General features: G+C 27.1%; 1 protein-coding gene across 2 annotated transcripts; it reads right to left on the reverse strand.

Moving 5' to 3' along the window:
* Window positions 1-277: 277 nt before the first annotated feature.
* LOC145835887 (ribosome quality control complex subunit TCF25-like) lies at window positions 278-18,644 on the reverse strand. 2 transcript variants are annotated; one of them, XM_082943638.1, is made up of 15 exons: window positions 18,494-18,644; window positions 17,245-17,385; window positions 14,352-14,437; window positions 10,052-10,240; window positions 9,555-9,657; window positions 7,971-8,070; window positions 7,288-7,381; window positions 6,682-6,774; window positions 6,037-6,142; window positions 5,292-5,411; window positions 5,001-5,089; window positions 3,987-4,145; window positions 2,211-2,349; window positions 1,568-1,671; window positions 278-996 (listed from the first exon to the last, which is right to left on the reverse strand). In XM_082943638.1, the coding sequence occupies exons 1-15, from the start codon at window positions 18,626-18,628 to the stop codon at window positions 792-794; spliced, it is 1,863 nt and encodes a 620-aa protein (XP_082799764.1). In that variant the 5' UTR covers window positions 18,629-18,644; the 3' UTR covers window positions 278-791. The 2 variants fall into 2 exon arrangements, with proteins under 2 accessions (XP_082799764.1, XP_082799765.1); XM_082943639.1 differs by having other exon boundaries at window positions 964-996; window positions 1,564-1,671.
* Window positions 18,645-18,736: the final 92 nt, after the last annotated feature.

Consider the following 18,736-nt stretch of genomic DNA (forward strand, 5'->3'; position numbering starts at 1 on the left):
TTGTTAATACACCATATCCGCCAAATTTAATGTATTTTCCTTTTTTTTAATAGAAATTGAAACATTTTAGGTTGATAGAAAAAATAGTTTGCAAAGAAGCTTACAACATTATGATGTATTTAATTTTAGAACACTATCAACTTTTAAACGCTTAAACAAGAAAAATTAAGCTTTATTTGACTTTAATAATTAAATAAAATAATAAGGAACTTTAATTATTATGTAACAAAAAGTTCTTAAATATTTTTAGTTCAGAAAATAAATTGAAATTACTCGCATAATATCATAAAAGTTTTTCTAAAGCTCAAATAAATACCTTTACAAAATAGTATATCAACTTTAAACTCTAATAAAATATTTGTTGTAATGCACTTAAAGAGTCTGACAGTTATAATTTGTTTTGCTCATCATAAAAAAATGAAAAAATATAAAGTTGGTTATTTTTGTACTAAAATATATTCATTTTAACTTGACCATTGAAAGAATTTTCTCAAAAAAAATTTTTTTTTAACATAATTAACTAAAATATATAACTTTACTAAACCTATAAATCTTAGTCTTAATTATAAAAATCCCCCCATTTGTACTTTTATTTTACAAAAACATAATAAAAAAATGAGCTAAACATTGAAGTATACCTTAATACACATTTTTTTTAAACAATTGATCAACTTTTCTTCCACTTTTCAACTTAACCAAAAAAATTGTATCAGAAATTTCAACTAGAAATCTTAGTAATCTAAATATTTTATTATTATAATTAATCTTACTATTTTAAATTAATTATTTTTTTACTCAAATTCTTCGAATTCCTCCGCACCACCCTCCTCATTGTTCGCCTGAACGTTGAAGGCGTCCATGACGTCACGCCACGCTTCCAAAAGTCCCTCCTGCAAGCCCCTCGTGTCCTCCCGGTTCTGGGGATTTTCCCCATCGTAGCCGGGCATCATCGACCTGATGAATGAGTTGACCAATGAGGAGTTAGAATGACCAGAACTGTTGATTGGTTTGGTTGTTTTTATTAAACAGTTGTGATTTATTTTTACTTGTTTTTGTTCTACAATTTAATCTTCAGTTATTTTACCTTAATTTAGTTAAATTTATTTGTTTTCTATTCAATTTTATAATTAAGTTGTAATTTGCTTAAGACTGCGATAAGTTGCTTTGAAGATTTTTTATTATTGACAGCTGTTTTTGTTTAAACAGCTTAACTTTTATTTGCTAAAAAAATTAAGAGTGATTTAACTTGAGTGTTTTATTTTTCTCATTATTTTATTGAAAGGATATCATTTTTTTATTAATAAAATATTTCTACTACAGTTTTGACTTTCGTTAATAATTTCAAGTACTTTTATTTTGTTACAAATTTTTTTACAGTCAATTTAAGTTGAACAAAAGCTTCATCTACTTTGTTAGCATTTTATTTTTTTTCTTAGTACTAGCTTAGGTTATAAAAAATACAGGAAATTTATTTACCAACAAACTTTTGACAGCAATTACGGTTTATATGTACAAACACACTTTTAAAAAACAGTTAATAAAACAACTTGAACATATAAAAACCAACGCGTTGTTGTTCCTGGTGCTATTAGTGGCGTCTCTCTTGTAAGAAATTTTACTGTTTTGAGGGGGCAGCGGGTCATAAGCAACATACGATTTGTTCTTTATGTTCTGTAAAAATAATGCAAATTTTTAACCGTCTAGTTGACACTTTATAAAAATTCATTGTCTATAGAACATATTTAGTGGAAAAAATTAAGTTTTTTTTTAATTTTACATTTAATTAATTTTTTCAATTTATTCAATTGTCTAGTTCAGTGCTTCTGAACCTTTTTCTAGTAGCGGAATCCTTTTCCAAAGTTCAATTTTTCCGCGGAACCCCTAATTTTAATCGTACATAAAATGTTTAATTAAATAAATGTTGTTTTTTAAATTTCGAAAGGCTTCGCGGAACCCCATTTCAGAAGCACTGATCTAGTTGACACTTTATAAAAACTAACTGTCTATAAAACACATGTGAAAAAAAAGTTTTGTTCACAGATAATTTATTTTTTTTTCAATATTAGCCTCAATTATTTAACTTATATATGTATAAGACTATTGTGTTTTACACACAGTGAAACATTACTGTGTGATAAATGATACAAAAACAAAATGATAGGAAACAAATATAAGGTATTTGTTAAATTGTAAATATAAAGTAGGCAAACGCGGGGTATGTATTTGGTAACTCCATCGACATTGCATATGGTTGCGTGTCTGTATATATTTAGTGGGGCTCTCTGATACAAATGCCTTCTTTTGTTTCTTATTTCGAACAAAACATACATGTCTGGCTTGTATTCCATCCTGTGAAAAAAAAAGTTTTTTTAGTCTGACAGATTTACATGCTTTCATACGAGTTATTGGCTTGCTACAAAAACTTAATTTTTTTTACTAAAAATTTTCTTTTGTTTTCTGCATTATTTGTAGGAATTTAATTGTACTCCGTAGTGTAAAAAAACTATAATATTTTATTAAATATGTTTAAAAATATAAAATGCTTTAAAATGATAATAAGCAAACCTTAAAAACTCAAAAATAGACTATATTTTTTTTTCTACTTAAAATTCTACACATCTAACTGGTACTTTTTGTCGTGAATAAAAGTATAAGTTTTTTGATTTTTGAAAAATAACAAAAAGATTGCATATTTTAACGTCATATAGTTAATTGAAAGACAACCAAAATAAATTACAGAAAATATTCAATTCAGGATATCTTAAACTTCATTTTTATAACGCCCCCTTTGAAGATAAAGAAAAAACAATGGCCCCCTCCAATAGATTTATCAAAAAATACCCTTAAATACGCCTGAAACTTTTTTTTGCTCTTTATCATGAACTCAAAATATGCAGTGTATTTTTTAAACTGTGTCTTTATGGCCCCTTTACTAGTCACTCCCCCTAGGCCCCTGTGCAGCTTATGGCCCCTTAGTTTATAAAATGGTCCACTTTGGAAAACCCTGATTTAAACAGTCTAAGACTTAAGAAAAGGAAAAGAAAATCTTTTTGTATGTCTGTTTTACCAAATGTTACCGATTTTAGTTCTATAAATACTAACTTTGTAACACAAATCACTATATATGCTAGTTTTAATTCAATAACTGTGTTTTTAAATATAATAAATTATCTTCTGCCCAGATAAACTCCAAAAACGGTGAAAAATATGGATAAAAAAATTGTTTTTATTTAATGTAATTATTTAGCAACAATTTTTTGACATCAAAATACTAAGCTTTTAATCATTAGAAAATTTGAATAGTAATAAAAGTTTACAGACTTAAATTAATCTACGATGCAAATATTAGATACTATTGTTTTAAAAAACTACTTTTTCTGATTAGTTTAACCATTTAACTTTTGCAACTGTCTCGTTGCATCAAACTGCACTTAATCAATTTTAAAAATAAATATAATCACAAGTGCTTACGAATCTGAAAATGTTGCATAACATAAAAATTTTAATTGTTTTAGTTATTACAGTATCTAATAAGCTAGGTTGTTAAAAACGTAGTTGGTTAACACAAAACATTAAATATTTAAATACAGCAACTGTGTTTTATGCGCTTTTTTACTTTAAACAAGGTTGTTAAATGTTTTCGGAAAATTTTCTCCAGGTTTTCAAAATTTCGCCACGTTTTTAAAAGTACACATTTTTGGGTCTATTTTCAGTTTAAAGTTAAGATTAAGGTAAGAAACTGTGTTCAATGGTATAAAAACATTAAAAAGATACTCTAAAGCTATTTTAAATACTTTAAAAAAAAAAAATGATTAAGACAAAAGTTAATTATTTATAGGATAGATTTTTTGTGTCAAATCGAAATTTTATTATTTCGATTTTCGATTAACATGTTAAAGTTAAAAATTCCAAGTTTTTTAGCCTTAATTGTCAAATTCCAGGTTTTTTGGCAACCTGTTAAAAACAAACATAATAACAAAATATACCCGACAACGTCGCATATTTTTTCCCACTGTTCGCCCTCCATCATGTCGAGGACCTTGTTCACGTTGCTTTCCATCCACCTCAACACTTCCCCGTCCTTCCAGCTCATGTAGCACCTCTCAACGTACAGGTGCACCAGCAGGGCCAGGCTGTCCGACGTGCTGCGTATTGTGACGTAATAATGAACATGATGAAAATTAAAAAAATTATAGCAGGTGATGTAATAAGGTTTTTTTATTTTACAATACAACTGAAGTTGAAGCATTTGGAATGTAGCACATTTTAACACACAAGTGAAATAAATAAAGCAGTCTTATGTAATTTGATAATTAGAAATATTGTTAAGTAATAAATTAAAAATTAAACTTTTTAATTATTATTTCTCAACGCATATGTGTGGTATGATATTGAAGTTTTTTTTAATAAAAAATGTAATATTAATTAAGTATCAAACTGTTATGCAGCTACGTACAAACACTCTTCAGTCTTTAATCAACTTCGGATATTTATATACTCATATTGTCATAGTTTTTTTTTAAATTTCTTCCAGGTTTTTGAGAAACATTTTTTTGGTCCATTTTTGGTACAAAATTAAACTTAAAGTAGAAAAAATGCTTTAAATAGTAAAATAACATTGAAAAGACACTGTAAAGCTACTCTAAATAAGTTTTTACATTAGATATATATTATTTGATAAAAAAATTATGTATATGAAAGATTTTTTTCGTATCAATTCAAAATTTAACCACTTAAAATGTAAAAATTGTTTAAAGTTCCAGGTTTTTTTTAACCTAAGTTGTCAAATTTCAGGTTTTTCTAGGATTTAAGGCAGTCCTGTATAGTACATCTTTCAAATAAACATTAAAGAAAAACATATTCTACAAAGTTCAAATAATTTAGTTTTTAATTATTAAAACTAAAAAAATAACAGTTTTTATTGTACATTCAAAGGTCTTAACAAAAGCACATAACAAAAAAATACTAAAATCGAAAAAAAAAAATATATATACAATTACCTTTCATTAGCTTTAGAGTTAAACTCGACACTTTCTGCTAACCGCTTGTCTGGCTGTACGGAGCATTTTTCCAACAATTTTATCACAACCTGTAATGCAATGACGTCATTGAATATTTGCAATTATTAAACTAACACTATCTAATTAGATAATCTAAAATTCGAGTAAAAAAATTAAAACTGCAAACGGTATATACCTTTATTACTTATAAAGTCTCAAGTATAAAACTTACAGCTCAGAATATATCAAGCATATATACAAAATATTGAGTTAGTTGAATGTAAAACTTACAGTAGGGAAGTTAATAATTGCCTTCTGTAATAACTTGCTATCATTATTTTTTTCTAAATGCCATTCAGCCAAAGCAGATGAAAAAGCCCAGTTTGGCAGTTTGTCCAGTTGTTTCCATTTCTGAAGTTATATTAATCATTTAAATTAAATTTATTATGCTTTTTAAGTTAACTATTCGGTAACTATATAATTACTTTGATTTTTCTAATTAACATATAAGATTTATTACACTTCTATTAAGTAAAAGCTCAGTTACCTAACTATTTAGACTGCTAAAGTATATTGATATTACCAATCAGTGTTTTATTTATTTTACTGATTTAATACCTGATAAGAAGTAAGTTGTTACTAAAATTACCTATAGTAGAGAGTTGATAACAATTAAATAAAAACTTTATTTAGTTGCTATGAATTTTTCAAATAGAGTTACTGGTTACTTCTAAAGCATATTGGTAACCAAATTTTTATTTGGTTCCAGATAGTTAAGTGATTTCAAATTTTAAGGATATGTTATTGGAATAACTTTATCAGTCTTCATTGAATAAACATTAAATTTCTAACAAAAGTTATTTAATACAGGAAAACACAAAACAACGTCTTGTTAGAAAAAAACAAAAAAATAAAAAATTAAAATAATTTATTAACAACTACATACATAGAATCTTTTGTAAACTGTAACTTGATATTAATTACAACTCGTTGGGTTATAAGAAAACATTAAAGCAGCAAATTTACAACAACTAACACCCCACTGTTCCATGGAATCTTTAATGAATTGAAAGTTTCCGCAATTTATAGCGAACTGATCCAATAAAAGTGTGGCTCCAAGTGGATCTTCTTTCGGGTCGAAACTAAGTAAAAATATATAAATAAAAATATTAGAAACACAATCTGTTTAACTGTTAGAAACATTATTTTACCATAAAGTATTTAAGTTCTATTCTTTTACTTATACTATATGGTTTATAAAATACTTTTAATTTAAACAATCAAGACAACATGAAACTTTATTTACTTAAAATACCAAAACTACTAGAAACTCAATTAAAGGAGTTTAAAACACTGTGTCAAATGTATACCATTTTTTACTCTTTTTTGATATTTTAATATGAAAAAACTAAACTTATATTATAAGAAGTAGAATAATAGTACAAATTTTGGTGCTAGTACTTAGTCTTGGTATGCATTTTTTTAACACATAATTGATAGAACAAGACTAAAAAGAATAACTTATAAAATTTAAGAATAAGAACGTTATGAAATCTATAAGCCTAAATGATAGTTTATTCAAAAACCAGGAATGTTTCTGAAAGCTTTAACAATCTTATTCTGGTGAAACGGAGTTAAACACTTAATATAAAGATAATTCAATAGCAGATTATAAACTAACTTGTACAAAACTTTGCAAAGTTCCAGCGCAGTTCTGTTGCAACCTCTCTGGGCCACATAATGCATGTGTTTGAACAAACACAAGAAAATTGATCTGTTATAGTTATTTAATCTATTCATTGATCTAAATAATGAGTATGTTTGAATAAACACAAGAAAATTGATCTGTAAAAATCAATTCAATTTATTTTTTGATCTAAATAATGAATATGTTTGAATAAACACAAGAAAATTGATCTGTTAAAATTATTTAATTTATTTATTGATCTAAATGATGAATATGTTTGTATAAACACGAAAATTGATATGTTGAAATTATTTAATTTAATTATGGGTCTAAATAATGAATATGTTTGAATAGACACAAGAAGATTGATCTGTTAAAATTATTTAATTTATTTATTGATCTAAATAATGAATATGTTTGTATAAACACAAAAATTGATATGTTAAAATTATTTAATTTATCTATGGATCTAAATAATGAATATGTTTGTATGAACACGAAAAAGTTGATCTGTTAAAGTAAATAAAATTTATTTATTTTTGTTTCAACCTAAACACTGTTCCAATTACAACTTATAACTATCGTATAATAATTTATAACCTGTTTTCGGGGTACAAATAACTCAGACGGCACTTTCCAGTGGCCAGATTGAACAAGGAATGAAAACTTTTCTCCAGTACGTACAATGCTCTTTCTATCAAAAAAATATTTCAATTTTATAATTTATACTTGGTTGCAAAAAGTTTCTATCGTTTAAGACTTTCGATAAAATTTAAATAAAATAAAATAGTTATGTGCAAAACTTATTAAATTTGATTTAAATACATTTTAGTAAGAACTATGTACAAACATACACAAAAAGTTTTAGTTTAATTTTTTACATGGTAGGATTACTACACCTACACATTTTAAAATTACATGCAGTCTAATACGAAAAAGTGCTTTGAGCTGCATTAAATAATTGACTTTGTTTGCTGAAAAAAACAATTTTCAATATACTTATAAAGTTTTCAAAAACAAATTATACATTTTTACCAATATACTTATGCACAAAGATGTGAAATCATGTTATACTATATTTATAATCAAAAACTAATAAAACTATGTGCAATTATTTTTTTCAGGATAACTATTTGCATAAACAAACAAAAAGTTTTAAATTTTAAAACAATTTGATTCCTATAAAATTTTTTGCATCCAATTAAAACTAGCAATAGGACTATAACAAATTGTTAAAAATAATTATTCATCATAAATGTTTTTTTTCTCTAACAAACACATACCAATATAGCTCCTTGCATGGGATATTTCTTCGTTCATGGAAAGGTAATTGCTGAAACAAATAAATAAATCCACATTAGCTTTTCCAACCCGTATTAGGTCCTGTGAGAAACAAAAACAATATTAACTTATTCAATGTTTGTAAATACAGTACACTACCGCTTAAGTACGCAAATTGAACCCGACCAAAAAGTGCGTACTTAGCACGGGTAGTGCGTACTTTTTGACGATATAGTATAATATGAAATTTAGTTGTTTGTTTTCTTTCTTACAACTAGCCACCAAATAATTAAGCCAAATAACAAGTCATTTATTTTAAATAACGTTTAAAACATAATTCTAATTGGCAAATTTTTTTAATAGGCTTTAATATGATTTATTTTTTCTTTAAAAAGCTTCTACATAATTAATACATACATTTACTATAGAAAGTCAATGTCAGTCAATGATTTAAAAAATATATTAAGCTACATTTTGTTTTGTTAGAGAGAAAGTACCAAACTACTTTGTGTTTACCAAACATTTTCAAAACATCAATGTATGTGCATTTAAATTAAATTATGACTTAACTATTTTGTATATGTAGGTTTTTTTAACTTTGTCATCTAGATTTATTTATTTTATAGCATTACAGCTCAAATATCATTATACTTTTTACTTTTCTGCAACCACTACATAAGTATTTAGTTTGTTAACATTTGATAACAGGACTGTCTCAATCTCAGGCCACTTGGCCTACTCAGGATTACTCACCCTAGTTTAAAAGTTGTGTAAGTATCAGGCTAACTCAGCAGGTTGGCCATTCTACCTGGAAACATAAAATAATCTGGAAAAACTTGATGATTGAAAATTTAAGCAAAAAAACTGGAATTTCTTGAAGTTCTAGTATAACATCCTTTACTTTGTCTTTCTGGATAAGTGCATACTTAAGGCGTGATGCGTACCAAAAAAAGTGCGTACTTAAGCGGTAGTATACTGTATAGACAAGAGCAATTTCTGTAAGAATAAAATAATCCTTTTCAATGTTTTCACAGAAATTAATAAATTGCCATGAAAGAATAAAATTAAGATGATTTTTTATTTTTATTATGAACATATACATCAACATTTGTTTTGCTGACTTATAATATTTAAAACTATTTCACACACAACTTGTATTTTATTTTTACTTATGACGAATATAACCAATTACTAATGTAAAAAAGTACAGATGTGCATAGCTAACTCTACAATGTTCAACGGTTAATAAAAAATATAACATTCCGTGATAAAAATATATTTGCTGAGTAGAAATAAAAAGTCAAGTTGTTCTCTTGCAGCCTTAAACGTTTCAGTTTGTAAATAACTAATGTTAATCTATCATTTAGAACATATACATTATTTTATAATAATATAATAATATATAATTAATTATATAATATACTTATATGAATCAACACAGCCTAACAAGAATTTTCCATGAAAACTGACAAAGTTAACAATATAATACGTGAGATTAAATAGTTGAGACGAAAATAAAAAACTTATACAAACTAATAAATATCAAAATAATAAAATAATTATTATAAAAAATTAATTAAACAAACTTCCAAAGGCGCGTGGTGGTATGATTCCACCGCATCAATCAGTTGGAATTGCGATTGTTGGTACTCTTTACTGTGCTCGTATTTGAAATGCATCGTACCGTCGCTGCAACAAATTAATATTTATAAGCTTTAGATTAGATATTAAAGAATGTGTTCCTAGTCAAATGCATTACATTGTCAATGTAATTTAATAATTCAGTATGCAGTTTATTATAAACTAATTTTTACTTTGTAAATCATAGTAGTTTCAGTTAAGATAGTGTATGCAAGATTTATATGAATGATAAAACAAATGTTTAAATCTACACCGATAAAAAATCACAAAATATTGTTATCTAGCAACTTAAAAATACCTTAATTGCTTTTATATTTACCTTCTCTGTAAATCATGCACCAACACTATTTATAAACAACTACAATCAAAATATGAAACCAAAAAAACTACTAATCTCTCAGTTTCTAACAGTTTCATACATATTTTCAACATTACAACAAACCCATCGGTGTCCAGCAGTTTCATAGTCAGCCCGACGCTCTTGAGCATGACGAACTCGTTGATCTGGGTCAGCCACATGGTGGCGTTGATGTTCCCGCCATTTTGTTGGTGCTGGTTCCTCCCCCTCTTCTTCGCCACGCTCCTCTTCACCCCGAAGATCTTCTGCTGCTCGTTCTCGATCTTCAGGTGCCTTTTAAATTATGTTTAAGAGTTTGATTTTACTCATATAAGTTTCTTATAATTAATATGGTGCATTTAACATGCCAAAAATTTGTTCGTAGTCTTCCAGTGCCGAAAGAGATTTAAAGATGGTACTCGGTATCTTTAATTGTTTTTTATTTTGAAAGTATAATCAATTTTTTTTAGTTTCAAAACATCTACGTCTTCAAGCTGGGTGGGTGTCCGAGTGGCACAGCAACACATTAGCACGGATCGTCAATTCAGCACGGTGCGTCACTATTGCACATTAAGTCACTATTGCACATTAAGTCAGTTTTGCACGGTGTCACTTAAGCATGGAGGGTCACTTTTGCACGCAATACTTTAGCTCAAGGGTTCACTTTTGCACGGCGTCATCTTAACACGGTGCGTCACTTTAACACAGTGGGTCACTTTTGCACGGCGTCATCTTAACACGGTGCGTCACTTTAGCACAGTGGGTCACTTTTGCACGGCGTCATCTTCACACGGTGCGTCACTTTAGCACAGTGGGTCACTTTTGAAAGGAATCTTTTTAGTAGAGGGTCACTTTTGCACGGTGGGTCAATTTTGCACGAAGCCTTATTTTTGCAAGAACTAAAGCTTTTAAATAGAAAGACTTTTGAAACTTTTTATTTAACAGATGAACAAAATATATTAATACTGTAAAATTGTAAGATTTTTAAGCTTGATTTTTGTTTTAATTTGTCTATTAGTTTTCTAAGGATATTTTGATATTTTCTAGTACTTTGTAGATGTAATAGATTATGTATTTTAACGCTAGTTAATATCAAAACTAAAAATGTTAAAGTTTGTTACTTAGTAGTCATTTACATTTTAAATTAAAAATATAATACAATAAGTTAGTAAAGATAATAACTAATCAATGTAATAACATACTTTTTTTTCAATTAAAAGAAAGCTAAGATTTTTCAAAATAAAATAAAAAGTCAAAGTACTACGAAGCAAAATTGGTTAAAAACAGATTAAAGTCTGATTTGAGAGACTTTTAGAGCATTATTAGTTACCGATTTGGTTATTAATGTATAATGTTTATTACACTGTTTATTTTATTTGGTAATATAATAACCTTAACATTCTTAAGTTTTCAATTTCATACTTTTAGGCTAAAAAGTATAGTAAAAGTAAGAAAAGCTTTCAAGTACTGTCCCGGACATGACATTAAAATGTATCCGTGGTGTGCGACTCGATAACCGAAAGGTTCTTCGTGCACCAGGTCCTAGGACCGAATGATTTCAGCGTTTTGTTTTTGTCGTTCAATGTAAATATAAATATATAATCCCTGTTTAATTAATATAAACCTTATTAATATAATCATTGACCAAAAAACTTTAAAACTTTATACTTATTTTTTGAAACAACTATATTTCTTAAATTATTGAGTTTAGTTTTATACAACATAAACTGTTTATTGAATGTTTGAGATTGAACTTTCCTTAATACTACATTTAAAAAAAAATAAAAACAGTTCCAAAATAAAGTCGTAAATTAAGTCTCAATTTATAATGAATCTAATGCGTGTTTACTTTTAATTTTCAATCTAGTTTTTAAATACGTGTTTTATATACTACCGAGTTCTAAATTTCTATATTTTAAAGTATTATCGAAAAATTTTCAAATAAAGTTTTAAAAAGGTTTGGTTTGTTCAAGATAATGCTCATTCAAAAAAAGAACTTTTTAAGACGGTTCAAGCAAAAGTAGAAGAGAAAGAAATAGTGCGAAAATGACGCTCAGTGACAAACTGACGCTATGCAAAAGTTATCCCCGTGCTAAAGTGACACCGTGCAAAAGTGATCCCCGTACTAAAGTGACGCCATGTAAAAGTGACCCACCATGCTTAAGTGACGCACCGCGCTAAAGTGACACCGTGCCAAAGTGACGCCGTGCTACTCTTCTTCTTCTGACTTCTGGAGAGGATAAGATGACATTAAAATAAATTTTATAGTGATTGACGCTAATTATCACTATAATTTATTGAGCTTGGAAAAATATAATTTTAAAATGTATTTCAAATAGTAAATATATAATGGAATGTATATTTAAGTTCAATTGAGATTAGTTTATAATTAATTAATCTGGCAATGGTGTTAAGTTATACTTAAACTTTTGAATATTCAATAAGTTGTACGTAAATCATTTTTGATGTCGATCTTTTGTTTTGTATAAATAATTATGACTATAAGTAAACAAATTTTGAGCACAGGTTTATTTTAATTTAAGGGCATAGGGGATTTTTTTCAAGTGGTTAAAAATATCTGATAGCTCAAATAAAACTCCATAAAATAAGATCAACTTGTAAAAATTAAGGTGGACTCCCCCCCTATGGCCCAAAAGCACTTGTAAAAATTTCAATGATTTAATGTTTCTTAAAACCATATTAAAAGTTAATTAACAGTGGTATTATTAATTTTACAGCAAAGTTCGACAAAAAGTATTAAAAAAATAAAGTGGAAAATTAGTGAAAAAATATCACCTCAATAATCACCATCCTAATCACTCCTTGTTATAAAACATTACTGGTTTAAATATTTTCTAACTTCGCTGAAAATCATTGATACCAATCCTGGTTGCAGAAAGACAAAAGAGATGACCTATTTCTAAGCGTTGATAAACGACCAGTTTCTCATCAAAAATGAATGGTTTCCAAAAAGGGACGATATCACCCCCTTTGCTTTGGAACAACTGATTAAATTAATGCTAAAAAGAAATGCAAGTAAAACATTGCATATAAAGCTATCTTTTAATTTGCAACTACTTGTGTGTTTAACTTCGATTAGCATTGATTCTAAGCTATAACACAATATTTTAACTTACTTTTGTTTTAATCTTTCATTTAAACACTTTCCTTTTTAATGACCAATTACTATTAAGTCATAAAAATCTTATAAATATACATTTTTCTAAGTAGTTTAAATTTCATTTTGATAAGGTATTGAGTAGTTATTAACCGTTTATTAATATATTTAAATGAAAACATATTGAATTGAACTGAAAACTACTTTTGAATATTTTAACTTGATTTTAAGGCCATAGGGGGGTTGCCATGTTTTTTCAAGTTTATACTATTTTATAGAGATTCTACTAGCTTCAAGATGTTTTTTATTGTTTTAAAAATTTTATTTTTTTTGAGATATGACCAGTCAAAGTCGGGCCGCATAATAGGTTCCCTATGGAAAGGGAAAACTAAAACAGCGAAAAAAGACTATTTTATTTAAAATCTATCTCCTCCTAGATTTTTCAAGCAATCTTCTTTAAACTTTTATATTTTATTCTTTATACAATAACAAAAAAACATTACTTTGTAATTTTTTTTTTTTACATAAAATTTTTATTTTTTTAAATTATTAAAATTTATAAGCAAAGTTTTTTTACTTTTAATAAAAGGAACATTTCCTAAAAATTTAAAGAAGATTCCTTGAAAAATGAAGAAGGAGATAGATTTTTAGTGATTTTTAAATTATCCGAGAAAATTTACCCCAAAAAATTTGCGGTCCATACATTTATATAGGAAACTTTTTACGATAACCAAAATATCTCAAAAGCTAAATGAAATTTTTTAATTTTATAAAAACTGGCTTGTAGTATTAACTTAAAGCTTTCATATAAAAGCCAAAGTTAATTTTTGTAAAAAAAAGTGTTTTACCCCCCCACCCCTTCCCCCTATGGCCTTAAAGTATAGAATAATAAAAAGGTTTTTAGTTTACTGAATCAGAATAGGTTTTTATCAATGCTCAATTAACCCAAATACTTTATGTCTGTAATCCACAGTTACAGAATTAATTTATTACAGCTTTTATATGAATAAAGCATTGTTACAGATAAATAACTTTTTGTTATTTTCTTATAAAAAATTACAAAATTTATTCATATTATAGATATAGAAGCTATTTTACAACTTAAACTCGATTAATTAAAAAAAAATTACAAATAAGCTAATAAGCTATATATTACATAAAATTATACTGATAGGTAATTGCTTTAAGCTTTACCAAAAGAACGTATGTAGACTAAAACCATCAGATTTTTATTATTTAAAAAACTATGTCGTCATAATCAAGTACAATTACAAAATTTTAACAAACCTGTGTTCAACATCCAAAACTGATTTGTATTGCTTTACTTTTGGTTTCTTGGTAGAATTTGATGAAATTGATTCATTTACATTATCCTAAAAAATTTTAAAACTTAAATATATAATTTAATCATTTTCCCTACTTATATTAGTAGTAAAAATAAATAAAATACTAATTACACTTCATTATCAAAATATAGAATATTTATTAGGAGAATCTTTTCTAAATAATTATTTGCTTAGAAAAAGTTAATAACTTTTTTAGTATTTCAATCCAAAAGTGAACAAAAAATTTGTTATTAATATTACTTCAATCTAGTAAGTTTTAAATAGTCAAAATTTATTTTCTTTCTAAATGATTAGATTAATCTTTTTGAACCTAAAAGTAGAATTTTTCTTTGAAGTATGGAATTTATTTATTTATTTGAATCTTTATCTTTATTTTTGCAACAAACTTAAACTAAATACAGGATTTCCCTTTTTATATCAATAAAAATGTTTTGAGTGATCTTAAACTGGCCTGAGTCATCCTGAGTTGTTTGTATATCTTTCAAAAAATTATAATTGTATTAAAATCAATAAAGACCAAGTTGTTCAAAAAAATTCAGTTATAAAATATGATAATATTAAAACTAATTCAATTACGTCTCATTTAAAACCTAGAAAGAAATTGACCAGATAATTACAGAAATCTTAAACTATCCTGAATTTTTTATTCAAAAAAATCTTAACTGATATGAGTCGACCTGAATTTTCTAATAAAATCTTAAACTAGTCTGTATTACCCTAAGATTTTCAAATATTTCAAACTGTCCTGAAATATCCTCAGTAAATGGCAACCCTGTCAACTTTAAAGTTTTCAATTATTTTGTTCATATAAAAACAAAAATTTCATTATAAAAATTAATGCAGCAGCAAATAAAATTGCTGAAAACATTACTTTTAAAACAATTACTAAAAACTAATGTACACTTTACCATTTCAAAAAAAATGTTATAATTAGTGATTTACCGGACTCACTATCCGGGTCCGGCCGGATATTGCCATTTTTGTCTGATATCCAGGTCCGGCCGGATCCTAATTTGAAAAAAAAGTCCGGATCCGGTTCCGGCCGGATTCTAATTTTAAAAAAAAAGTCCAGATCCGGTTCCGGCTGGATTCTAATTTGAAAAAAAAGTCCGGACCCGGATCTAGTTAGTAAAAAAGAGCTTACTGAAAAGTATTTTTTCAAAAACAAATCCTGTGTAAATTTAAAAGAGTCATTTTCGTCAGTTAAAATTAAACACCTACCGTGATTGCCTCATTTTGTACACGTGACTAATTTACATTTATTTACATTTAAACTATGGAATAAACATTTCAGAAATGCAACTCTTTACATATGTTGTAAAATTTAAAACTTTGGAATGAATACTTGCATTATTTATTGTTTAAAGTTGAGCTTAGAGAATATTTATAGTAAATACGGTTGAATGTACGAGCCAATGAGAATCATATGACGAAATGTTTCAAACTAAATACTGATGCAACAAAACATCAGAACATGACAGGAAGTTTATATGTAAGCAGTTAGTTAGTTTGGTGTGCAGCTTGAAGCAACAAAATATCTTGAACTTTTTTGTGAATGCTTATTATATTGTAAGTAGTGTTTTCTTTTCAAGTGAATATTTCAACTGGTGTTTAATTGTTTAAATATTTAAGCCAGGTTTATAGTTTATTAGTTTATTAAAAACTTAACATTTTTTTGTTTACTAAAAGTTTTATTTAATTTTTAGTTTATTGTTTTAAGTCTTTTGATATAGATTTAAATAGCTTCCAGTTTTTGTAAAGTAATTAATAATTTTGTATATGCTAGTATTTCTTGTTGTGTTTTACATAAAAGATTCTTCACTCAAAACTATCGTGTCTGATTATAGAAAGATTCTCAGTTAGATTTTAGTATTTTTTAGATATTAATTAAATAAGGTGGGATTTAATTATAATAGGTAGTACTAATAAGTTAAGTGTACCACAATCAGTCCACAACTTTACTACCAAATTGTCAACCTTTGCTGCTGTTCTACTGGTTATTAGATTTAAAAACCTCATTCTGACTCAGGCTTGTTTATACTCACTCTAGCTAGTTTTATTGACTTAAACAGTGGCAACCCTGCTAGTTTAAAAAATTTTTGGGAATTTTAGAAAATCTTGGACTGCCTCAGGTTAGTTTAGTTTTTTATAAAAACTCAGGCTAGTTTTCTTTTAGATTTTGAATGAGTTTGAGCTGATCCAGTTTTCAATATTTTGTGATTTTCTAGTTAATCTTGTTCCAGAACTTGATTTCAGATTTTTAATTAAAAATAACACCTAAATTTGACATTCTTGTGGCTAGCTCTGGTACTTATTATTAGATTAAAGTTTATTTTTCAGTTTTTGAAAACCTCATTCTGACTCAGGCTAGTTTATACTGACTCACTATCCGGGTCCGGCCGGATATTGCCATTTTTGTCTGATATCCGGTTCCGGCCGGATCCTAATTTGAAAAAAAAGTCTGGATCCGGTTCCGGCCGGATTCTAATTTGAAAAAAAAAAGTCCGAATCCGGTTCCGCTCGGATTCTAATTTGAAAAAAAAAGTCCGGATCCGGCCGGACCCGAAAGTGTGGGTCCGGTACATCACTAGTTATAATAAACTTATTAATCCGGACTAAACTTATAGAAAAAAGCACTTATAAAAGTGTCCGTAATAACTATCTAATTTTTAAAGAAAATTATAAAAATTTATATAATGCAAAAACATCAAACAAAATTATTCAATTACCCGCTCGCAACTATTTAAATTCGTATTGACATTTTTAACAGGATACACGTTATTATTGTCAATAAACAGGTACGGGGCGTCGGGCATTTTAGTCAACAGTCTTACTAATTCCTGCTGCCTTTTATCCATATTCTTCTTGTTCTTTTTCTTCTTCTTCTTTTTCTTTTTGTTCGTTGCTGGTTTCACCTCTACTTTTTCTTCTTCCTTGTCTTCCGATTCGGGCTCCGAATCGTCGTCTATTTGGATCTGAAGAAGTCATTATAGAACTTAAGTAACACATAAAGAAAAAAACATTTGAAAATGTAAATTTAAAACTTTACTTTTTGTGTTAATGTTTACTACTAGTGTTACAAGGTAAACCTTGTATCCTATAAATTTATTTTAAGATTATAAAAACATGAAGATATACAATATGTGGGTAGGAGTCTAATATTTACAAAGGGACACCTTTGCACGAAGGGTCAAATATGCACGAAGACGCTTTTGCACGGCCTAAATTTTGCAAGAGGGGTCACTTTTACACGAAGAGACTTTTGCACGAAGGGTCAATTTTAAACGAAGACACTTTTGCGCAAGTTGAAAATTATTTATTCCTTTTACTTTATTTTTTTATTAGTTTTTATTTACTATCACTATTATCTTTAAATCTTACCCGAGGTCGGTTACTGTTTTTTTAGTTTTTTTATTAGTTATTTATTTTTTGATACTTAATTTTTGTTATTTTTATTTTTGGTTTTATTTTTACTATAACTGTTACCACTAACTTTTACCCTTGGTTAGTAATTTTTTTTTTAACTTGTCTTTTTATTATTTTTTATTTTTACTTTCTTCTTCTTTTTATTTATTTTTTCTTTTTTCTTTATTTTTATTGCAAAAATGGCCCCTCGTCCAAAAGTGCCATCGTGCATACTTGAACCCTTCCCATAATATATACTTCAGTAGATAAATGATGCATATTCAAATTATAATGTTATTAAAAGTGTTGAAAGAACAAAAACTGAAGTTTGATAAACATGTAAAAATTTAACTTTGAATGCTTTTGGAAAAAATAGATATATAAATAACAAAACAAGCTAAAAAATATTATTCGTGTAACTATTTTAAAATGTTATATTGTATTTTGAAATATTGGCAAAACTACATTAATTTCAAATCAACTTTCTTATAGACTTTAATAAAACTATGAAATAAAACCATTAAATACATTTAACAAGGTAAATTAATTTGAATAATAAATCTTACACTAAAAACTATCCTCACAAAACTTTAAAAGCCTGAAGCATGTTAAAACCAACTAATTTTTAAAAACCTAAAGTGAAATCGAAGTAAATTCTAATTAACATTAAAATCAAACCATGGAAAACTTGTTGGTGAAAGTCATTTTAACTTCTTCTTCTTCCTCAACTTCTTCTTTGCTTTCAGCTTCTCCAACTTTGAGGTCGTCTTCAATTGTTTCAGCTCGTAACTTTCTCAACGCTCTCGAAGACATTTTAATTTGTTTTATAAAGTTGCTGTGGAAAACAAAAAACTGAGTAAAAATCATAAGGAATGTATTTATATTTTTTATAGATGAAACTAGATTTAAACTGTATAATAT

The sequence above is a fragment of the Thalia democratica genome, chromosome 5 (assembly GCF_965202585.1).
Source record: "Thalia democratica chromosome 5, ktThaDemo2.hap1.1, whole genome shotgun sequence".
Taxonomy (NCBI): Eukaryota; Metazoa; Chordata; class Thaliacea; order Salpida; family Salpidae; genus Thalia; species Thalia democratica.